Source organism: Microchirus variegatus (genome assembly GCF_963457635.1).
Source record: "Microchirus variegatus genome assembly, chromosome: 7".
Lineage (NCBI taxonomy): Eukaryota > Metazoa > Chordata > Actinopteri > Pleuronectiformes > Soleidae > Microchirus > Microchirus variegatus.
In genome coordinates this window covers 8,075,161-8,100,324 of record NC_139808.1, presented here as the reverse complement: position 1 = coordinate 8,100,324, position 25,164 = coordinate 8,075,161, and the positions used below count along the sequence as shown (strand labels likewise).

The following is a 25,164-nucleotide window of genomic DNA, read 5'->3' as shown; positions in this document are numbered from 1 at the left end:
TTTTTAATGTTTTATGTAAAGCACTTCGAATTACCTTGTTGTTGAAATGTGCTATACAAATAAACTTGCCTTGCCTAACATTAAAACACAACTGCACTTTGCCTGAATATTATATTGGTTTCTATTTTCAGTCAATTTAGTCCACACATGTTCAAGGGTTTTACTGTTCATAACAGCAGTGTTTACATGTTGTGGATCACTCAAATTCAAGTGCACGTGACTCTTCATTTTTACAAAACAAACAATATTCAAGAGTCAAAATATCTAATCTAAAACAGCTCACAGATTACTTTCTAATTGAATAATTTATAGACAAATTATTCCAATGGAATTAACCCATTAACCTCCACCTCTGCTCATCCTCTTTTGCTTTCGTGATATTAACTTGTAATTCATGCATATTGTTTATTTTTGTTATTATAATAATAACCGTAAAAATAATGAAGGTTAGTATTGAATTTGTTTCCTTACCTATAAACACTTTAATTAATCAAACTCTGAGAGCAGCCTGGTGTCTACTGTACTGAACATGTCTTAATATCCAAGTATACAACTGATCAGCCACAGTAATCCTGTTGTATGGTTGTGTTTTCGTTCTATGAGATAATATTCTTTCATTCTAGCTCTTTTTTTAAACCCTAATATCAGACAGAAAACAGTAACTTTAGTTCTAAACTTTAAAGTCTTGGTTTTTCAGTGTCAAACTCAGGATTCGGTCCCTTTTACATTGTTTGATATCAAGTGACTGGGCTGAGTAATGTGTGTTTTCTGAGGAGGAAACTTGTTGAGCAACTCCATTTGCTTTCTCAAACATTATGAAGGGCCTGCCCTAACAGACACACACACACACACACACACACACACACACACACACACACACACACACACACACACACTTACATGGACCTCCCATCTTACTGTTGGAGAGAAAACACACAGAGCAGTTCAGTTCCTACAGCTGCAGAGAGAAGACGAAACACATGAGACGAGAAGACGTTACAGGGACGAAATGTGTAAAGACAGACGGGTGAACAGAGAGCTGAGCGTGTGAGATCATCATGTCCATCAGTGTGACTCTGAGGAGGATCTCCAACCTGCCGGGACGCTCGGACAGAAAAGTCGAGCTCAGCTTCAGAGGTCAGTGAAATACACCTTCATTTATATCACGTCTTCAAGTATTGTTGTACTTTTCTATGTATTTATTGAATACGTTGAGGGTGTATGGTTGTGTTTTTACTGATGGTTTTATTGCTGCTTTTTTTGACTGTTTTTTTTTTTTATTCTTGATATAGTATAAAATGTATAATAGGGCCAAGTCTGAAAACCATCAGGTATTTCGATTACAGTTTCTTTTAAGAAAGGTTTTTTAAAAATCCTCCAAACTTTGTCCTTTTCCAGCTGCTCACATGTAATCATTTGGTAGATTTCTTCCTCGTCCTGCATAACAGAACATTTAATATCACAAGGTAACAGTTAAAAAAAGGGAAGCATCACTCTTAATAACACATAATAATAATAATAATGACAACAGTCTGAAGTGTCTGTTGTAGCTTGTATTGTTTTGTTCTTTTGCTGTTGGTTCACGTCCCCTCCTTCTTTTCTTTCTGTCCCTTTGTTCCTATTTTAACATACTTGTTGTTTTGTTTGATTGTTGATTGTTGTCTCTGTTTCTCATTCTGTCGTTTTTCTTTTCTCCCCCGTCCTTCCTCCACCTCTCCTCTGTTCCCTATTTTCCTTTCACATGTTCTTTCTTTCTTTGACTTTCCAGGCAAAATGCCATGTCATATTTGATTAGGAATATTGTGCATGATTATTATAATTATATTTTTTAATATCACATTGTAAATAGCCTAAATAACTACATACTTACACACAACTACTGAAGTATTAGTAGACTATTGAAAGTACAAAATACAGTATTTTGATGAGTTATATCATTGTGTGCATTATTAGTGAATTACTCTAAATGTGGAGCTGTTATCAAATGTGTTGTTAGGGTGTTTAAAGCACAGTTGGAGTTTGGATGAGTTGCCTAACTGTACTTTCTACTGTGTATTGTGTCGACATACTTAAACATATAGGTATCGACCCCCTCTTTACCCCTTGAAGCATCCGCACTGTTGCTATGGTAACTGTTGGTCTTTTCCTTCCTCCAGGTTTCACTCATAAAACCCGAATCCTGCACTGTGAGAACATCGCCATCTTCAACGAGGTCAGTAAACGAGTTCGCGACGACCAGTTGTTTTACTCATAAAACTTGACAGAAACACAGTAAAGAGCAGAGAAGGGCTTTTTTTCTCCTTGAAGGAAGTGACTTTGACGTCGACTTTCTGTCAATTGTTTTTATTTATTTCAATCCCAACTTCCTCTGTTGTTGTGGGAATGAAATGCATCTCAAATACCCTTAGAAATAAAAGTGCTAAGTCGAACCATATATACGGTTCTTCGGCTTGTCCTCATAGGAGAACCCTTTTTGGCTCCAGGTAGAACCTTTTTATAAAAGTTCCACCAAGAACCCTTTTAAAACCCTTTATTCAGGAAAGGGGTTTTAAAGGGTTCTCTGGAAACATTAGTGTTACCAAGAACCCTTGAGCAGAAGCAAATGGTTCCAGGTAGAACCTCAGCCCTTGTAGAAGAACCCTTTTGGAACCCTTATATCTAAGAGTGTACACTATCTATCAAATAAGACAAAAAGAAAACTGTATATGTTTTGGGTGAAGTCCAGTTGCCTACAGTTATCTCCTGAAGATGAGAACCTTCACAGACAGTGGCAGAAATGGAATATCGTCCCCGTACGTATGTTTCTAAAAGTGTATAATCACTTTAAAACTGTTTGGGTTTTAAATCAGTATCAACGTTTTTACATGTGTTTTAGGCAAGAGCCTTGCTTTATAGATGCTGTCATTTTCTACCCCATGATTGTGCAGCGCTCCAAATGGACAACCTGGCCAGAAGATTTGAAGAAAGCAAAAGCGTTCTAAGCTCTATGTGTTACATGTGTTATGCAAAACCCCTTGTAGTTCCTGCTTTGGAAAGAGAGGGTTCACCATCACATGGACACACATGTAGAGCTCTTTGAGCTTCTGCTGATGTTAGGAGGACGTGGTTTCAGAGGAAGTGTCTATGGGGGAAGACAAGCTACTGTGATTTGAGACCATTTGTCCTCTGTGTGTGTGTGTGTGTGTGTGTGTGTGTGTGTGTGTGTGTGTGTGTGTGAGAGAGAGAGAGACAGGTAGCTTATTTGTCTTCTTCAGATTGGAAGTATTTTAATGGGGCTGATAAAAACTGAACCGCTCCTATACGTCCACACACAAAGACACTCCTTAAACACACACACATACACCAGTACATGATGTGATTGTGCCTCCATTCTAGTGCACTCCTTAGATAATAAAACAAAAGTATTGCTACTGAAAAAATGTCCACACAGAAGATACCGTTTCTGTTGCTCAGTTTTATTCAAACTTCATCAAAAAACATCCACGGATCTCAGAGAATACATTTCCTCCAGTCCCAACAGTTTTGAAGTGTCTGAAGATACATTTTTAAAATTTATGGTCCAAGGAAAATCATTCTATTAATTTTAAAGGTGTGACGTGTAAGAATTGAAGAGAAATTGCATATTGTAAGAAATTGAGAACTGCCTTTCCTAAAGTGTGTCAGGAAACGTGTTACTCAAGGGCACTATAGAGAGAATACATTTCACATATTTGGAATTCAGACGTGAAAAAACAGTAAAGATTGTGCGCTGGGTAAGAAGATGAGAGACAGCTTTTTAGATATGAAGTGAGGAGATCATCAAAGTCACTACATCGTCCTGTGGGAAACACTTATTTCAGTCTGGAGATTTGGAATGTTCTTCCTGATGTCACGAGCTGATCGAGTTGCAGTATGAACTTTGCATAAGCTGCTGGATAAATAACTCATTTAAATCATTTCACACCCGTGAATGCAGACATCGCCATAGTAACAGCCAGTGAGTCTCTTCGCCGATATACAATCCAGACTGAGGGACAAACAGCGTTAGCATTATAGCCGGTCGATCAGGAGAGGAGCCGAGTTTGCCCTGAAGACAAATGTTTTTGTTATTTTTGTTAAAGGAGAACATGTTTGTTTAAGAGATTCCTCCTCCTCCCATTTCATTACATCACCGACATGTCGACATAAACAGTGATAAGATCATTACAGTAACCTCTGTGTGATGTGAAAACAGCGTCAGAGTCAGTCTATATTTGTTCTCCAGGTGTGACCAGGTGTGTGTGTGTGTGTGTGTGTGTGTGTGTGTGTGTGCATACCTAACCTTACCACACAGTGATAAATGGTTATAGGGGAAAATGTGTGTGTGTGTGTGTGCCACGTTTAATTTTAACCTAAAATAATTCCTGTAAATGTTGTAAATACGGCACCTTTTTAGTTAAGTATTAACAAATCATCCATCCCTGTTATTAAACTTGGTGAGAAGAGGACTGAAGCTGGATATGACATTCTTATGACTCTTATGTCCTAGTAGTTAAACAAAGAAAAGTTCTGATCGGTGGTCTGATTATTGAATTACGTTCAAAATATAAAACTATTTAAAAGTGAACAGAAAAACTTTTGAACACTGCGGCACTCTTGTTGTGGGAAGAGTTAAACATTCTGTTTCTGCATGGCCTAGAGGTGAACTTCACACCAGCACAGTGTGAGGAGGGTTGCTGAATACAACCATATTATTATTGTTATTATATGACTGAAGTTCCTGTGATGACCCATGCTGTCTCGTTTACCGAAGAAGTCAATGAGATGTGGTTAAAAGTGCATAAAATCATAAAAACATTGCATGTTTTTTAATATAAGAAATTCACTCACAGTAAACTTTCACTATGTGTGTTTGTGTGTGTGTGTGTGTGTGTGTGTGTGTGTGCAGAATTTCCGTTGGCCTCACTATGGTAAAGTGATCAAAGATGAAGTTTTGTCCGTCAGTGTTTACAACAGCAGCAAAGTCTTCTCCAACAGGTAACACACACACACGCACGCACACACACACGCCCCTAACCCTACCATAACCTAAACCATCACAACTAAGTGCCTAACTTTTACCCTAACTTTAACCTAAATATAAAACCAGGTCTTAACCCTTAAAATATGAATTTTTAGGGGTGTCTGAGCCAAAATGTCCTCACTTCCTTAGGTATATAAGTTTTTCAGTCCTCACAAATATACCCATACAAGAACACGAACACACACACACACAACTACACCAGTGGCAGCATGTTTATGTATATGTTTGTACTTATTTGTGTGTGTTTGTTTGTGTAGACTACTTGGCAAACTTGTGGTCAGTCTCCAGCATGTTGTTACCTCTGGGAGGCTGTTGCTACGGGAACAACTCACCGATGCCAACCACAGCCTGACTGATGTGAGTACAAACAACATGTCTGCCTGTTTGTCCCAAACCTCTGATATGATTTTGTACTGGCACAAAATAGACAACCACGTTTTGAGTATACATTTGGTTTTCCTCAGAACTTACTGCCTCCCTCTTACTGTAGATCTACATAGAGCTGGATATTATCTATCATCCAGTTGAGGGATCTGCAGGAAACTGGCAAGGACTCGACTTCCTCCAGGCTGAAGATGACGAAGAAGACGAGTAAGATCATAGACCTACGCGAGAGTGAATACTTAGATCTTAGGTTTGGATGAGGGACACAAAAAGATTGTCAGGGGAAGAATTCAACTAGTTCTGTTTTCTTTGGAGTTGGTCAAGAAGATATATGCATTCAATGCAATGTGATTCAGTGATTTTGACCAGTGATTAAAACAAATAAATAACAACAATAATGCAGAGGCCCAGATCAGCAGAGGGAGCGCTAACCAGACTTTTTGTTTGATTTTCGTTTCTCTCCTTCATCAGGTCAGGTCTGGTCATCAGGAATGATGGATTTGATGACCCAGAGAGGTGAGTTCACTCGACTCAACACAACTTCTACTCAGTAAACTGGTGCTAACCTGTGAAAGCTAACTTTAAGCTATCACATAGATAGATAGATAGATAGATAGATAGATAGATAGATAGATAGATAGATAGATAGATAGATAGATAGATAGATAGATAGATAGATAGATAGATAGATAGATAGATAGATAGATAGATAGATAGATAGATAGCAATGTCTTCTTTTAGCTAACTTTAAGCTAACAGATAGATAGATAGATGGATAGATAGATAGATAGATAGATAGATAGATAGATAGATAGATAGATAGATAGATAGATAGATAGATAGATAGCAATGTCTTCTTTTAACTAACTTTAAGCTAACATATAGATATATAGATTGATAGATAAATGATAGATAGCAATGTTTTCTTTTAGCTAACTTCACACTAACAGATAGATAGATAGATAGATAGATAGATAGATAGATAGATAGATAGATAGATAGATAGATAGATAGATAGATATAGATAGATAGATAGAAATTTCTTCTCTTAGCTAGCAGTCTGCTTTTAGCTAACTTTAAGCTAACAGATAGATAGATAGATAGATAGATAGATAGATAGATAGATAGATAGATAGATAGATAGATAGATAGATAGATAGCAATGTCTTCTTTTAACTAACTTTAAGCTAACATATAGATATATAGATTGATAGATAAATGATAGATAGCAATGTTTTCTTTTAGCTAACTTCACACTAACAGATAGATAGATAGATAGATAGATAGATAGATAGATAGATAGATAGATAGATAGATAGATAGATAGATAGATAGATATAGATAGATAGATAGAAATTTCTTCTCTTAGCTAGCAGTCTGCTTTTAGCTAACTTTAAGCTAACAGATAGATAGATAGATAGATAGATAGATAGATAGATAGATAGATAGATAGATAGATAGATAGATAGATAGATAGATAGATTTTACTGAGACCTACACACTGTATGGTTTATGAACACTATCACTGAGCTCTCCCTCTTTCTCTCCTGTCAGTCAGAGGACTATCACTCGCCCAAGTGAGCTGGACAGAGAGGTTCGTCGTCTCGGTCAAAGTCTGCTCATGTCTGGAGAGGAAGACGAGGACGACTATGACGATGATTACGATGACGACCTGGATGCTTCCAACATCACCTTCACGCCTCTGCTGAGGTCTGCTCACCTAAATGACTGTTTTCATGTGTGTCATGATCTCATCTGTGATTTGCTGTCTTTCAACAATATCTATGTGTGTGTGTGTAGTCGCTGCAGGCCGCTGTCAAGAAGTGTTGCCATAGGATCACCCAAAGTCCAGAGCTTTCAGGTGAGTCCATCCATCCATCCATCCATCCATCATCTACTACATCGACTCAGATGAACTGAACCGAGGCATCGTTGATATGAGCGATAACACCTGTGCTTTTCCGGCTAAAACATGTCAAAATAAATACGATAAAGCTCAAAGCAAAGCAGCCAAGACCTCTGTTATAAACAATCTAAAGATTAATTATGAGATGTCGTGTGAAAAAAATCCACTGTATCACCTGCCCAGGCCCAGCACCAAAACAGTTGTTGTCACTTTCACAGACTAATTTATTGACACGAGAACCGGATATTCCCCTTTACGAGCAAATATTAGCTATGCTGTCAACTGGCAGGAAACATGACTCCAAATGAATAGTAAATAAATATTGTCTGCTAACAAGTACATACAAGGCTGTATGAAATTAAAATAATGTTGTGTAAACAAACAATCAGGTTAGGTTGGGGTTGGGGTTGGGGTTAGGTTAAGGTTAAGGTTAGGGTCAGAGTTAGGATAAGGCCAATAGTAATTTTGACCAAAGTTAGGGTTAGGGGTTGGCTTTGGGGTTAGGGTTAGTACGTCTCCAGGAAATAAATGGAATTCAATGTAATGTTCTCTAATGTCATGGAAACCATTGTGTGTGTGTGTGTGTGTTCAGGTGAATGTAAACATCCTGGAGGCTCAGAGACTGGTTGGCGTGAACATCAATCCTGCAGTTTTTATCAGGCTGGGGGATCAGAAGAGACACACAGCGACACAGAAGTCGACCAACTGCCCCTTCTACAATGAGGTATTATCATGTCATAATGCAGTTCAGCACAGTATGAACACAATGATGTGAAATAAACACAGACATTTACTTAATCTCCTCTGTCAGAACTTCCAGTTTGAGTTTCAAGAGGCTCCACAGCTCCTCTTTGATAAAGTCATAGAGATGAAGGCAAGTTCCATTCTATTTCATCTGCTGTTACTGTGGTGACAGGCGTGGACACAACCGTTTTAAACACCTGTAATGTCACCTGCTCTCAGGTGTTCCACAGGCGGACTCTGGCTTTCCTGATGACCCACATTGGAACATTTAAGATTGACATCTCCACTGTTTACAACCAGCCAGGTAAAGAACTGCTCACACGCACACGGAACTCTGATTAAAAAATACTGCAGTGCTAACTGTCCTCTGAACTCTCTGCATGTCCAGACCACCGCTTCTACCAGAAGTGGGCTCCCATCACTGACCCGGCTGACACCAGGTCAGGGATTAAGGGTTATGTTAAAGCTAGCCTCAGTATTCTGATGAAGGGAGACGCTCTGACCATGCCGAGTGTGCTGCCGAGCTCAGCGTCCGGAGTCGGTGATGACATAGAAAGGTCAGCAATGTTGCATCGTCTTTGACCACAAGCAATTTCACCAAAACAGTACATAGGTCTTAATGAAGGACAAATATCAGAGACAGATACAGTGGTTAAAGTCATAAACCAGTGCTTATGTATTAGATCACCGCCCAATGTAAGGTTTATGCCACAGCTGCTAAAATAGAATTATTTAATATAATAATATAATTATATAATTAAGATGTCAAATTATGGTTCTAAAAATCAATTTTAGTGGTTGAATGTTATGGTTGATTAATTTCTGACTCAGAGAAGCCCAGTGAGCCAGCTCTAATTTGGGTATAAAAAGGTTATTTGCCAAATAAATAAAAATAGCATTTCTAGTTTTAAGGTTTTTATGATAGGTGGTCTAATACATTTGTTAAGCACTATAGATATTTTGATGTGTGTGTAAGACAAGACAAGCAGTTCATAAAACAGCATTACAGACAGTATATTTTTGTGCTTGAATAACTACACACTGTTCAAATGAGATAACAACTTCAATGAGTATCACCTGAGGAGGTGGTTCCTGATCGGATCATAAAAAATAAGGAACTTGGGGAGGATTCCAATCGAGCTAACTTTGTTGATTGTTATGATTACATCATGTTGGAGGAGGGACCACATTAAAACATGGGATGGAAATGAATACAGGGATAACCATGTATGAGCAGCTCTGGCCTCTGATGTTGTTATTCTTGTAGGAACCTTTTGCTTCCTCGAGGCATGGCCACTGAGCGACCGTGGGCCCGTTTCCGTGTCCGCATCTACAGGGCAGAGGGTCTGCCCACCATGGATGCCGGTCTCATGGCTAAGATGTCCAAGGTCACCGACAGGACAGTCTTCATCGACCCTTATGTACAAGTGACCTTTGCAGGACAACAGGTACTCAGATGAATACAGTGTTTTCCTTCATGATGCAGATGCATGCATTGCTCTCAGCCACAGTTAATCTACTGATATACCTGTCTAGGGTGAAACATCAGTCGCCAGCGCCACCAGCTGTCCAGATTGGAACGAGGAGATCAACTTTATCGAGCAGTTTCCTCCTCTTGCTCAAAGAATCAGAGTCCAGATCCTTGATGACGCCAAGATGGGAGACATTGCCCTGGCAACACACTTCCTGGACCTGCTGCAGATCTCTGACCCCACCAGGAATGGTACGGTGACTAATAGTGTACACGTGTAACGTGATAATGTTAGTAGTGAGAAAATGTGGAATATGTGTATATGTTACAGCTTTTACATGTCTGTTGCCTTACTTTAAAAGTATTCTATCTTTTGACTGCAGGGTTTAACCCCACCTTTGGTCCAAGTTGGGTCAACCTGTACGGTTCTCCGCAGAACTCCACCCTTGGAGATGTCCACCAGGTAAAACAACACAACATTTAAACCTTTTTGTTAAAGGTCTAATATGTAATATTTGAGCCACACTAGGTGTCAGACCAAAACCAAAATGCTGGGTGTGAATTGTTACTGCCGACTGAGTTAACAGGTCATGAATATGACTGGGAGGTGTCACTTTTACATGTTTATAGACAGGTTCTAACTTTTCAGACTGGATACCAAAAAAGAGGCCTGATAATAACACATAGAGAAAGATTGGGATGTTCCACACACATTTTATTTACATCATTAATATTTGTTTCCGGATATCTTTTAAATCCTACCTATTGGACCCTTAAAAACAACATATTCATGTATTTCCCCAAATGTATATCTCAGAGGGCTGTATGGGCTGTAATTCAGACTCACCCTCATGTTTCCTCTCCAGGCTTTGAACCAGGGTCTGGGTAAAGGAATATTTTATCGTGGTCGAATCCTCCTAGCTCTCTCCGTGGAGGTTTACTCCTCACCAGCTGCTGCCATGGATACAGCCTCACTTAATGTGGGAAAGGTATCCCCCCCCCCCCCCTTTTTTTTCCATGACTATTGGGCTTTATGTACACTCATAACATCCCTCTAATTAAGTCCCACCTGATCTCTCACGTCACTGACTCGTATTTGCCTGTTTTCAGCTGAAAGGGACACTTGGAAAGCTGGGAATGAGGAAGAAGAGGAGCAGCAAGAAGAAAGAGAAGAATGATGGTCAGTCTGACGAGGATGTGGGGAATTATGAAGTTAAAATGCAAAAGGATGGGTGTAGTTTCCTAATAAAATAACTAATAAAACTAATAAATTAATAAATATTATACATATTATATATATATCAGAAGAAGAAGAAGTCTTATTGCTCCAGTAAATCATGACGACAACAACACTATCAAACAAGTGTGTATCAAAGACATATTACCAGATAAAAAACAAACAAAAAACAACTATTGAACAAAAGAAAAAGACGCAGGAAAACCAAATGGAAAGTATTGAGCTTACAGAATAAATGATTTTCTTTTTTGAAGTATGAGGCTGGAGCTTGAGCTGAAAACCTGGACACCGGTTTAATCTTTAAGCATTGACTACAGTGATAACTGCTAAATTAAACAATCCTGTGAAGACAAAGAACACTTGCTTGTTGTTTTTCTCCAGCGTCTGCCGGTGGTTTGTCCAGTGACTCGGGAGAAGCAGGAGTTGAGGTACCAGATGTCATTACCGTGGACATTGAGACGATCCACCCTCTGCCTCAGGTCAGTGCCCTCATCACTAACACCATCTAATATAGATTTGTTCTGTGCAGAAGTTTTTGTCATTATCTTGGGTTCATTATCTTCTTCTTTGCGATTGAATTCAACATATGTGTTCCTTTTCTTTTCACCATTTTTTCATCTGTTCATTCCCGTTAAATCTTGTGTTGATGGAAATAGTGTAGTTTGAGTGATTCTTCTACATAACTGCTTCTTATAAGCTATGAATGAATGAGCTCAGCACTTCTACTTCACATTAAGGCCTTTAACACTGACAAGAAATACTTTAAACCCTCTGCAGATTTGGGAGGATTTCATACAAACAGCATCCATGTGTTCATGTTCTGTTCTGCAGTTCTCAGACTTCTTTTTTTTTTGTCAACCTCAGGGTTTTCTGGGGGAGATTGAAGATTTCCTGCTATTCGCATCTTTGTTTGAAATCACAATGATAGACCCATCCGTGGGAACGAGACCACTGACCTTTGAACTCTCCATAGGTAAGTGGTGTATTCTATTGGATTATTTCCCACTATACAGTTACAGCATGGGTTGATTCTATACAGTTTGGATCGCTTTCCATTACTGCAGGACCGCCGTTGTCATACCACAGCTGCACAAAAAAGTGTTTAATTATTTCTACTTGAGCAGGAAAGAGGCTGCCAGTTAGAGGATAAACCTATTAAAACAAATTCAGTTAAAACTATTGTAATTTTGATATACTTAAAGCCTGAGTGGGTTAGACTCAACCTCAACTGAAACGATTAATCGATTATTAATCGATTACTAAATTATCGTCAACTGCTTTTTTCATTATTAAATAAGATTGTTTCAGCTTCTTAAATGTGAATATTTGCTTCTTTCTTTGCTCCATATAACAAAGAAATCATTAAAAGTGAATCATTTTGGTTTGTGGACAAAGCAAGACATTTGAGAACATTGTCATTTCAAGGGAAGAGCAGTAATTGACATGGATGTGAAGGTTCTTTACCAGCTGTTCTGTTGCTCACAGGGAATTATGGGAAAGTGGTAAGGGTTGGTAAATCCAAGAAGAGCCAAAGCAGGGAGGAGCTTCACAGGAGCAGAGAGGAGCTGAGGAGTAGCAGGGAATCTCTGTATGACGATGAGCAGAGTCTGCTGGAGTCAGAGGATGAGCTGGACAAAGAGGACGTGCTGAATCTGGGACCTGAGAACAGATCAGTGTCCGATGCCATGAAACCGCAGCCCACGGAGTACGACAGGTAAATAACCATGTCTGCACCTACTCGGGTTACTAGACCACAGCCTATCCATCCATATTTTTCCCATTTTTTTCCTTTTCCACTTCAACAAAACGAAAACAGGAAACAATACCCACCCACTGATTCTATTCTATAAAATGATGTACAAAAAGAATCTAAAACAAAAAAGAGGTGGTAGTTACTGGACAAGGGGAAGCAATAATAAACCCCCAAAACCTCTTTTTGGTCTACCGAAGGTCATTCTCCATGTCAATCTCTCTTTCTTTCTGTCTGTGTCTCCAAGGTCATTCCAGTGTATTCCCCTCCAGCCGCCCTCCATTAAACAGAAGCCCTGTCTGTTTGTCTGGACTCAGTTTGAGGATCACAGTTTTCGTCTCCATCAGTCGAACTGGCTCAGCAAGACGGCAGACAGACTGGTACGAGATGAGACGGCGTCTTTGAGCTTCTGAATACTGAAAAGAACAACGATGATGTGTTGTGTGTTATCTGGCTGCCTTGTCAACAAACCGTGGACATGTCTTGTCTTCTTTGCTCTCTACTCTCTGTGTAGGAGATTGGTCTCAATGAGGTAGAGCGACTCCTGAGGAGACCGAGGAGTAAGGCAAGGGATCGCCTGGTGGAGGTGCTGCTGGAGCTCGTGGTTTCCTGCAAGTCAGTTTACTCAGTTTGAGTCGAATGTGGTTTGACATGTTCTGATTTGCCCCCCCCCCCCCATCTGTCTTTACCGGGTTGTCTATTTGTGTCTTTGTAGGCAGTTTAATGTGTTTGGTGCCAGGAAGACTCAGGCTCGTCCCAACAACCTAGACAGATGCAGGAAGGGATTCATCAAGAAGAGCTTAGTGAGTCTGTTCTTACCTGTGCCCATCCTGTCTACTTTCCTATCTCTCTATTACTTATTTTTTTTAATTGAATGTGTGATTTGTCTTCAGGTCCTGTTGGCCAGACAGGCAGCCAGAGCCAAACGGAGGTTAACTAGAAAGAACGCCAAACAGCGTTTGATGGATAGCAGAAAACTCCTGAAGAAACTCCGCTTTCTGGCAAAAGAGGTCAGAAAGAGGTCACTGTAGGCCTCCATGAAGATTCTATCAAAGTGTGTAGCATGTATTTTATCGGAGGTCTGACATCCACACCTCTCTCTCTCTCTCCAGCCCCAGAATACCATCCCAGATGTGTTTCTGTGGTTACTGAGTGGAAGAAAGCGATTGGCCTATGTCAGGATCCCTGCTCACTCCATCTTTTTCTCACTGGTGGAGGAGAAGAGGGGCAAGGACTGTGGTCGTGTCACGACCTACTACATGAAGGTATATAAAATCATTAGGGTTTATTGCTGTTACGTCTCTAAATCATCCATCATACACACACAGCATCTCAAAATCAGATTCTCACCATGGTTCACCATTCTGTCTCTTATATCATTCAGTTTCTTACATCACAGATTACGTTTACTGCCTTGTGAGTGAATCAATTGGTTCATCAATCGATAATATTCACCATCATGTTTCTGACATTTCTGATGGTATTGTTTAACAGAGGGTTAAGCTTCCTCACCCATCACTGAAGATGATATTTTGAAATACACATCACACTATTGACTTATCAATAGACTTTTTTTCCACAGGTAAAAGAAGAAAAGGGACTCAGATTTCAGAATAAATTTACAACTTTTATGGTGACAAAGACTATTTGTATCTCAATCTGAATTTCCAGATGTTTATAAATTATTTGGTGAAATTCTCAGGCATAATTTAAAAGAAATTACAAAAATGCCACTCCTTTCACAAATGTATTCATGCTGTGCTTACACTGCAGCATGCATCATTTATTCACTCCTCCTTCCCCCCGCTACAGTTTGTGAGCCACTGGTATAAAGCATTCTGTCTCTTAAAGGGGCCATATTATGCAAAATCAACCCTTTAATCATTTAAATCCTTATATTTGGCAAAGTGCGAAAAAAAGATGACTCACTCATGTTTTTGTGGTACTCCTCAATCTAAGTACAGGAGATGAAACATGCAATGTTGACTTCCGCACTCATTGGGACGTCACAATGTGCTAAATTCCTGGAATTGTTGTCTCTTGTAGCTCCACTTTGTCCGTAAAACACGTAAGAGTTCTGGCGAGGGCAACAGTATTCCGAAAACCCAAAGTCAGCAAAGTCCGCAAAGCGTTCTATTCTTGGCTCCACAGTGCAGCACAGAGTCCTACACAAACTTCCAGCCTCAGAGGATTTATCTGTCCAGTGGATACATGTTATATATGACGGCAATGTGCCTGCTAGAGCCTGCAAATGATCACTTTTCCAAATGCTAACTGCTGTTAGCTCCCAGTAGCCTCTGTGGCTGATGTCATTTCCTGTCCCTTACTTTTTACTTTTTTTTAAGGTGGACCTAAAGAGATACTACTAAACCGAGAGTTCTGAACAGGGCTGTTTTGGCAGGGTGAAAAAAAATCAGTGGACACACTCCCAATTGCTTCTCTGCGCTCATTAGCATGTGTGTTTCTCTGTCATCTCAGTCTCCAGGAAGTTCAGCGAGCGAGATCTTTGCAAAGCTTGAGGTCTACATGTGGCTCGGTTCGGCCAAGTATAGTAAAGAGGCCATCACCTCTTTGCCGGAGGAGTTCCTGCCTGTGTATGCAGAGGAGGACGAAGAGGAGCAAAATCTGTCTCTTGAGGGGAGGAGGAAGCTTCCTGTTAGTCTGTCCTGTCAGGGTAAGTGAGCTCACCTTGTCTAAATATAGAAAATAGTGTTTGCTTTTATTTTGTCTTGTCAACTGTGAAGCTCGGCTCGTCAGCAGTGACTGGTGGTGACATCACCCATGAGGTGAAGACACGGTGTTTGTTACAAATAAACATTCAACTTTTTGTGGTTTAGCATAAATAAACAAAAAAAAAATCTACTGACATTTCAGTCCACTAGATGGTGCCAAGTGCTCATTCTCACTAGAGTTGCTGTGTGAGTGTATCGCAATAAATGGTTTCGCAAATTCTCAGAATTTTGCAATATCATGGTAATATCGTATTGTGGTGTCTCTGGCGATTCCCACCCCTAGTCCTTTATCGTTTCCTCTAAATAGGAACAAAATCTACAAAACTAGCATTGCATTCTATTCAAGAAAACATGAAACTAGTGATTAAGGCCATTAACTCCTCGGGAAAACGTTTTCTAATGTTATAAATAAAAAACCAGTCGAGAAACTACATCCACTTTTTACAGTCTGTGAGTTCAGGTGATGGTAAATCTCTTTTTCCTCTGCAGACAGCAGGTACTTCCAGTTACGATGTCATCTGTACCAGGCACGTGGCCTGATGGCTGCTGACAGCAATGGCCTCTCTGATCCCTTCGCCAAGGTCCTTTTCTCTACCCAGTGTCAGGTCTCCAGGGTAAGTACACAAACCACTGAGCTGTTCATTTATTGTTAGGCTCAGTGTTTTTAGATTCTAAATATTACAATCCATGACCTGTAAAACAAGTTTCACCACACTATTTGTGTGTGTGTGTGTGTGTGTGTTCTCAGATGTTGACAGACACACTCTCTCCAGCCTGGTGTGAGTGTCTGTTGTTCGACAGAGTTCTGCTGGAAGGAACCAGAGAGGAACTGGAACGAGACCCGCCTCTCATCATTATCAACATCTATGACTATGACTCAATGGTAACGCTGATATTCTTGTGATTATTTATCTGCTTAGGTTCATCCCTCGTCTGTCATAATAGCCTCTGTATGATCATGTGTTTGAGCAGGGAAGTCCGAAGCCACTGGGACGAGCATATGCAGAGCCTGAGTTCAAAGCTGTGGAGCAGTATTACAAAAGGCCCTCCCTCCGCTTCTTTGACATCAGCAAAGGCAGGGCCCCCGCCGGTGAGCTGTTGGCTGCCTTCGAACTCATCGAGCTGGACTACTCTGGGTTTGGAGAGGTAAGACTCATCAAACCAATCAATTATACCACACTTATTAGCTGAATTAGAGTATTTTCTGGACTCTCCACCTGTGTATTCCCTTACAGAGGCCATTGAACATTTCCAAAAACATAGTATTTCAACATTTTAGAACACACGTTGTGCCCATATACTGAACCAGAAAAACCCTTGCCCCTGCAGCCCTGTCTCCCCAGCAGTGTGGAGCCTCAGGAGCTGTCCTACATGGAGGATCAGAGATGTTACATCATCCCAGAAGGAGTCCGACCCGTTCTGAAGACGTTCAGGATCGAGGTCTGACAACAAATACACACACTTGGACATGTTGCACATGTGTTTAGACTTTAGTCTGTCTTTGCTGCTGCTGTAACAAGTGAATGTCCCCTTTTGTGGGATAAATAAAGTTTATCTTATCTATCACACAATAGAGGGTTTTAAATAGTGACAGGCAGATGGTGATGATGAGTAGATGAACCTGGAGCACAGGAAAATAGAAACAAATTCTTCCACAAAAAGGAGAATGAGCGTTGTAGGTTTGTCACATGCTTCACTATCAATAGATAAATGGAGTGATTTTATGAAGACAGTGTGAGGAGCTGTGTTTTTTTTTTTTACTGCTGTAGAGACCAGGTTAATGTGGTGAAATGATAGCATGAAGCTGTTCTGATCAGGAGCTCAGCTATGGCTCAGCTAAAAACAGGCAGGAAACAAAATGACAGGCGATAGGAAACTACAGCACTAATGTCTGTGTGTGTGTGTGTGTGTTCAGGTTTTGTTCTGGGGCCTGCGTGAGCTGAAGAGGGTGCAGCTGTTTGAGGTGGAGCGCCCTCTGGTGAGGGTGGAATGTGCAGGGCGTCAGCTGGAGTCCGAAGAGATCGAGAGCTACAAAGTTCACCCCAACTTTAGAGAGGTGGTCCGCTACATTGACGTGGTCAGTTTCTGTTACTTATATTAGAACAACAATTGCAGGTATAAGGGAATAGAAACACAACTAATGTCCTCCCTCCTGTTTTTAATTTCTTGTGCTACCAGGAACTGCCAGAGCAGTCGTACCTCCACCCTCCCCTCACTCTGTTTGTGGTTGAACATCGATCCTTTGGTCGCCTCGCTCTCGTTGGGTCTCATGTGGTCCAGAGTCTCATGGAATATGCCCCACCTGAGCTGGGAGGGGGGGCAGAGGAGGATGATGAGGAACCTAAGCGAAAAGGTAAGAGATACAGAACTAGTGATGATGGTAGTTGTAATTTGTTTTGAAAACCCTATTGCATCATTCACAAACCTATGCGAGTTCTGTTTCATATCATATGGTAATAGTGTTATAACTGTAAGGTGATCATTTTGTTATAGGGAAGTAATATATCACACTTTGAGGACTCAGCTATATATGTATACTGTATATATATTATATATAAATGTAATCTTTATTAAATGGTTACTGTTATTTTGATGATATGGTGTTATTGTAATAGTATCTCCTTATTACCACATTATTACCTTGTTATAACTTAGGTGAGAATTGTATTAGAAATAAGATGGTTATTGTCATCATGTCCCCTTCTTATTACAAAGATATTACCATGTTATTACTGTACTGTAACGTAAAGTCCTAAACATAAACATAGCTGTCATTCTCTTTTTAACATCACCTGTATACAATCCAATGTGATACAGCAATGTCCTCTGCAAATGACAGTTGAGTAACCTTTTAGTTTCAATTAATTAATTTTCATCGACACACTTTCTTTGCCAGTTTCTTTCGCAATATCAGACTCTGTGAAGAGGGTAAACACTCTGCGGTCAATGAAGAAAATGGGATTAAGCACCCTGTCATTCAAACAGTCCAGGATTCCCTTCAACCCCATGACGCTGGTTCGTGTGCATATGTTAATCTCCTGTCTGTTCATTTAAAACGCATACAAAATGTTTTAAAGTATAACCATAAATGATGTTGTCCTGTTCCCTCAGTTTAATCCGAAGAAACTGTTGAAGAAGGGGGATGAGCTGGAGGAGGATCTGCCAGAGAAGGAGGAGTTGGACTGGTGGTCGAAATACTACGCTTCCCTGGATGAGCTGGAGAGAGAGGTGAGAGCGTGTCTCTACAGCTGTCTCTTCTCCTGCAATATTCACAGCAGCACCACAGTGTTCTTTGAATTTTAAGTAAAAGAACAAATCCTGTGATAGCTTTAATAAGAATGACAATGAATAGCCCACAATAATTTTGTATAGAAACACTAAATTAGACGTGGGCCAGCCAGTATGACAAAATAAATAATCAACACAGAACAACTCTTGCCCCCTTGTTCTTCAAATGTTATTGTATTTCCATTCAAGTTTGTTGTATTGCATTGTGTGAAAAATGAAGTTAGGTTTTGATTTTAGACGAGAAACATAAAGATCACTGCAAAAGAATTGTTATATAAATGTTAATATTGAATTTCCTTACACAGAACGTTATGTAAAATTCATCATTAAAGAAGAAGAAAATCATTCAGTTTTTCACATAAACAATCTGTTGACTGTCTGCAGGCTGCTAAGCAAGAAGAGATGCAGGACCAAGCAGATGCAGGTACAGCTCACCTGTGTTATTTCAGTCGTATTTGTAATGTGCATTGTGCTGTAATTCCCATTCTGATATTTCATGTTGTATCGACGTGAGAAAATGTGACATATTCAAGGAGTCTTTATTTGCTCTGAATGCACCGTTTTGCTCTGAAAAAATAGTGTATTCACTTGCACTTCTGCAGATTTCCTCTCGGTCATGCTGTCGTAAAAAGGAAAATAATGTTTCTACATGAGATCATTTAGATTGAGAAATAAGAAACAGCAAAATCAGTACTAAAAATGGAAAACATGATCATACAACCATACTACAAATGAAATATCACTAAATATATGAAAAGCAATGGCAAGACAACAGCGTTAATATTTCTTTTTTTGGTTCAGATGCAGTGAATCTGTCAATGGCAAACATCGACGATGAAGACGAGGATGAAGTGGTGGTGGTTGAGGTTGAACCTCCAAAGCGCAAGGCGATTGCTACACTGAAGGTGAGTGAGATCTTAACTCTGACCTCAAGGATGCAATTTAGCGTTCTGAGGCCAATCCTGGCCGCTAGTCTGCAAATGAAATCTGCTTCAGTGGAAATCACAGTCGGATTCATTCCTCGTTCATCCGCTGTGCCTCGAGAGACTTCGTCCACAGGTCTGTACCCAAACTCTGTGTGCACAAAGTAACTCTAAAACCTCATTTGACAGAGACTTTAGCACAGTCTTAGCCAAGGACCTGGACTTCAACAGAATCTAATCCACTTGGGAGACCATTAGCGGCATAATGGTACCCAACTAGACCTGATTATTCTCAATAAAATGTGGATCTAGTCTGATTCTGGTCTAACATCAGGTCTTGCATATGAAGAACCAAGACATATAAAGACAAAACACTTCAGGACAGAAACACAGTTTTCCTCAGAGTTACTGTAATTGTTTTCTTTTAAATGTCTGCCTGTGTGTACCCAGCTGTACGGTGGTGATTTGGAATCAGAGTTCAGTCAGTTTCAAGACTGGCTGCAAACCTTCCCCCTGAGCAAAGGCAAAGCGAGCGCTGAAGACGAGGACGAAGATGGAGAGGAGAGGATGATGGGGAAATACAAGGTAATGCAGATGGAGAGATGTTTGCCTGTCTCAGTCTGTCCATTCCTTTCTCCAGTGTTCATGACACTGTGCTCTCTCTCTCTCACGCTCTCCTCAGGGATCCTTCCTGGTTTATCCCATTGATTTAGAAGACGGAGAAAACACTCACTGTCAGATCACAGACGGAATCCCCAAAAATTCACCAATTAAAGTCTTGGTCCGGGTTTACATTGTTAAGGTACTTGTCTCTGTTTAATATTTTATTAAACCCTTGTTAGTCTATTTTATACTGTTGTTCCATTTAAGGCATCCAGTGATGCTTATAGATATAAATTATGTGAGTTAGCTGCTATAAAATAGTCAACAATTAATAAATGTTAAATTTTTTCCTGTAAAAAAACTTCTATGAGTCCTACATTCTGCTCTTCTCTCTCTCATTTGTGTCCAGGCTAACAGTCTGGCTCCCACAGACCCGAACGGCAAAGCTGACCCGTACCTGATTCTCAAAGTCGGACAGCAGAGTCTCGACACCAAGGATCGATACATCCCCAAACAGCTCAACCCCGTGTTTGGAGAGTCAGTATCTGTCTGCACCACCACATGTATCTGTTCAAATTGTTTGTTTCCGACTGTTTGACTCTAACCGTCTCACTGCATCTTTCAGGGTCTTTGAGTTCACCGTATCTTTCCCGCTCGAGACGGAGCTGGCGATCATGGTGATGGACCACGACCTTGTGGGCTCTGATGACGTCATTGGAGAAACGCGGGTTGACCTTGAGAACCGGTTCTACAGCAAACATAGAGCATGCTGTGGTCTGGCTCTCTACTATGACACGTTAGTATTACTACAACAACGACAACAACGACAACATGACTTGTTACACCGTCCAGCTCAAGACTGGACAAGTTCCAAAAAAAAGTTTATTCTACAGACATGACATGGAAATCAAAGTAAAGACAATTACTGCCACTAACCTGTGGCTAGGCTCTGTACATAGTGAGACAGAAACCTTTACAATATTGTAGCGCGAAGAGAAACCCAACAGTGAGAAAACACTAGGCATCAGTGGAGAGAAAAATCTCCTTTATAACAGAAGGAAATCTCTGATCGAACCAGTTCTCACAACCAGTACTACTACCAGGACTATAATATGCTATAATCAGTATATATAGTGCAAAAATTGAAGCATGTACAGAAGGTAGCTTGGTCCCTTGGTTCGGTTCGTTTGCGTAGGTGTGAATGTAATATCGGTCCTTTGGTGCGCGTCAAATCAACCAGTCCGAGACCTGCCTGAAGGGATGGTCTTGGACCGCTTTATCCGCCCTACTTTGGTACGGTTCCTCTGGTGTGAAAGCAACCAAACCATGGGACGAAACTGTCTGGTTTAATGCATTATGGGTATGAGATGAGATACGGGATTACCCTGAATTTCCACCGAAAATTCCAACACATTTGGTGCGCACCAAATTCTGTAGGTATGAGAGCACCCTAAGAAAGACACATACAAAGTATAACTAGAACTAGAACTACAAAACCATAGTAACCAGAAATAACATATCTATATCAAATTATAACATTATTGCTACAACTATGACACAAAACTCTGCCAAATCAGAACTGACACTACACTGTCTTTCTCCAGCGATGGTTACAATATGTGGCATGACGCCAAGAAGCCGTCCACCATCTTAACGGAGCTCTGTCGGGAAAACAGCATCCCACCTCCAGAGTACAGGACACATGAGGTCAAAATCCTCAACAAGATCTTCAAAATCCCCCCTGATGCTGTACCTGAAGGTAGGACTGACAGACAAAGTGAACACACACACGCAGAATACTATACATCATGAAGCTCTAACATGATTAATACTTATAAATGTTGTCATCAGCTCTGTTGAAGAAGAACCAGCTCACTCCAGAAGAGGAAGAAGAGATAGAGGAACACGCAGCCCTGAGTGTGCTGCAGCGCTGGGGAGAAATGAAAGAGTTCCTCCCCGGTGCTTTCCCTCTGGTTCCACAGCACGTGGAGATCCGGTCCCTGCAGAACCAGGACAAACCTGGACTGCCACAGGTGACCATAACACAAACAACAACGAATATAGATCAGTCACAACAACACGACGGACAACACAATGCCACTGATGTTACGAAATATCACCAGCTGTTTGTGCCTGTGTGTGTATGTTGCAGGGTTACCTTCACATGTGGGTGGACATGTTTCCTACTGATGTTCCAGCGCCGCCCGCCGTTGACATCAAGCCCCGAAAACCTGAACAGTAGGTCAACACACTGTCGCATGCAAAATAGAACATAGTCGAGGGCCACATGATTGGTGTAGTGGTTAACACTTTTTTTTTAGCAAGACCCAGGTTTGTGATCTGATTGGAACAAGGGCCTTTCTGCATGGAGTTTGCATGTTCTTCCCATGTATGTGCGGGTTTTCCTCCCACAGTCCAAATACATGCAGATTTTGGGATTAGACAAAATGGACACCCTAAATTGCTTGTCTATGTGTTGGACCTGAGATGGACCAGGATGAGGATAAAGCCATAAAAAGGTGGATGGATGGATGGATGGAGATCATAGAAGAGAGAGAGAAAAAAGGATGAGCTGCATTGTGTATGCAATAGTTTGTTGTGTCTATGGCAACAGGTATGAGCTGCGAGTAATCATCTGGAACACAGATGACGTGTTTCTAGAAGACATCAACCCGTTCACTGGTGACCCCTCCTCCGACATCTACATGAAAGGGTTAGATCCACGCCCATATTTTATCCGTTTATTATTATTATTTTAGTATGAACTAAAATGATAGTTAAATCAGGAGCAAACAGAGATCAGTGTTGTCTTCTCTGTGCAGATGGATAAAGGGACTGGACGGACAGAAGCAGGAGACTGATGTTCACTTTAACTCTCTGACTGGAGAAGGAAACTTCAACTGGAGATTTGTGTTCCGCTTCGACTACCTTCCTACTGAGGTATCCTCACGTTGACTGACTAACCTTAACCACTGCTTACTAATGACATCCCTGATCCCCGAACCTAAACCCTAAAATCAGGATTTAACCTTCAAAATGGTCAATTGAATGTGTGAGTCTGGTGAGACTCTGAGGAGCTAAACCAATGCTGGAAATAACTCTAATAATTTTACTCATAAAAAGTCAATTTCTTGTCCTGCAGAAAGAGGTGGTTTATAAGAAGAAGGAGTCCTTCTTTTCTCTGGAGCAGTCAGAGTTTAGACAGCCTGCTGTTCTGGTGCTGCAGGTGTGGGATTATGATCGCATTTCAGCCAACGACTTCCTTGGTAAGACGTACTTTTTACTGGAACGCACATATGCAAGCATCTTAATTACCTTCATGTCCAGTTTTACAGCTCTGCTGCAGTGTTGATGATGATCTTCCTTGAATTCCTTGACACTTGGTCACTGTCATCCTCTTTCTCCTGCTCCTCATCATCACTCCTTTGTCCCCTCTCGTCCAGGCTCCATTGAGCTGCGTCTCGGCGACATGGTGCGACCGGCGAAGTCGTCCAGCCAGTGTACGATCGACATGTCAAAGGAGAGGGCGAGCCCCCGATTCTCCATCTTTCGTGCCAAGAAGATGAAGGGCTGGTGGCCACTGACTCGCCTCAAGACCGCCGAGGACTTCGAGAAGGAGGAGAAGGAGAAGCAGGCCAAGAAAAAGAAAGGCAAGAAGAGCAAGGACAGGAGGAGCAAGATGAAGAAGGAGCAACTCCAGTACACTGACAGCAGTGGCAACACTTTCCTGTTAATGGTAATGTATTTATGCTAAAGCTAACTCTGCCCCACAGATGTTTGTATCTTTATTTATATGTAAATATTCAGTATATCTGTGTGTTTGTGAAGGGAAAGGTGGAGGCCGAACTTCAGCTCGTGACATTGGAGCAAGGGGAGGCCAACCCTGTGGGGCGGGGCCGCAAAGAGCCGGAGCCTCTGGACAAACCAAAGTAAAACACGCACACACACACACACACACACACACACACATGTCCAAAATTTGACATAAACGTCATACTATACTATGTCGTCCAAAATTTGAAAAAAATCTTTGACAAAAATTTTTGGCCCAAAATTTGAAAAACCGTCATACTATACTATGTCAACCAAAACTTGAAAAATATTTTTTTGAACATTTTTTTTTTTTAAGATTTTTGAAAAAAAAATTTGGAAAAGATTTTTGAAAAAAAAATGTGAAAAAGATTTGTGAAAAAAAAAATTGAAAAAGATTTGTGAAATTTTTTTTTTAAATTTTAAATTTTTTTTTGAACAAAACAATTTGGGAAAACATTTTTGAAATTTTTTTTTTTTTAATTTTCTTTTGAATAAAAAATGTGGGTCCAAAAATTGGGAAAAAGTCATACTATCCTATGTCGTCCAAAATGTATTTATTTTTTTAAAAAACCTAAGGAAATGATTTCAATGAAAGCAAAGTGAGGACCGGCCAAAATGTCCTCACTCCGTAAAAATGACCTCACTTTGTTGGTTAAAAACCCTCACTGGTCGTCAGTATGCCACAAGTACAAGAACACACAGACACACACACACACACACACCTTGGTTTTGCATTATTTGTGTGGACATTCATAGACATAATGCATTACCTAGCCCGTTAGCCTAACCTTAACCCTCACAACTAGATGCCTCACCCTAATCCTAACCCTAAAACCAGGTCCTCAAAAAGCCTGTTAAAGTTGTGTGTACCAGCCAAAATGTCCTCACAAAGATTGCTTAACAGTTGGTCCACACAGCCTATTAAACACACACACGCTCACAGTTTCACAGTTTCAATGACATCTATCGTGTAACGTGTCTCCTGTTGTCCCTCCTCAACAGTCGTCCTACCACCAGCTTCAACTGGTTCGTCAACCCAATGAAGACGTTCGTCTTCCTCATCTGGAAGAAGTTCAAGAAGTTCATCATCGCTCTGCTTATTCTCGCCATCCTCGCCGTCTTCTTGGCCCTCATCGTCTACACTCTCCCTCAGCAAATCTCTGCGCTCATCATCAACGGATGAAGGGACGTGAACCGAGCAGATGCAATATACAACTCTGTGATGTTAATGTGTGAGCTGTGTGGTGGCCCGGTGAGTGCAAAAACAATATT

General features: G+C 40.6%; 1 protein-coding gene across 1 annotated transcript; it reads left to right on the top strand.

The window, feature by feature from the left end:
* Nucleotides 1-1,058: 1,058 nt before the first annotated feature.
* fer1l4 (fer-1 like family member 4) lies at nt 1,059-25,075 on the top strand (the record flags this gene model as incomplete). Its single annotated transcript, XM_083892627.1, has 48 exons — nt 1,059-1,137; nt 2,157-2,212; nt 4,907-4,995; nt 5,299-5,398; nt 5,532-5,632; nt 5,897-5,941; nt 6,980-7,286; nt 7,924-8,055; nt 8,143-8,205; nt 8,295-8,379; nt 8,464-8,632; nt 9,343-9,523; nt 9,612-9,798; nt 9,930-10,009; nt 10,413-10,535; nt 10,657-10,726; nt 11,165-11,262; nt 11,648-11,756; nt 12,269-12,497; nt 12,781-12,913; nt 13,048-13,148; nt 13,249-13,336; nt 13,427-13,543; nt 13,646-13,798; nt 15,012-15,207; nt 15,755-15,879; nt 16,014-16,148; nt 16,238-16,411; nt 16,595-16,705; nt 17,181-17,342; nt 17,444-17,636; nt 18,180-18,286; nt 18,377-18,493; nt 18,938-18,977; nt 19,355-19,458; nt 19,927-20,061; nt 20,159-20,278; nt 20,489-20,616; nt 20,705-20,875; nt 21,684-21,838; nt 21,931-22,112; nt 22,232-22,317; nt 22,694-22,792; nt 22,902-23,019; nt 23,222-23,345; nt 23,523-23,815; nt 23,908-24,008; nt 24,895-25,075. The coding sequence occupies 48 exons, from the start codon at nt 1,059-1,061 to the stop codon at nt 25,073-25,075; spliced, it is 6,252 nt and encodes a 2,083-aa protein (XP_083748753.1).
* Between the last annotated feature and the right edge of the window lie 89 nt (nt 25,076-25,164).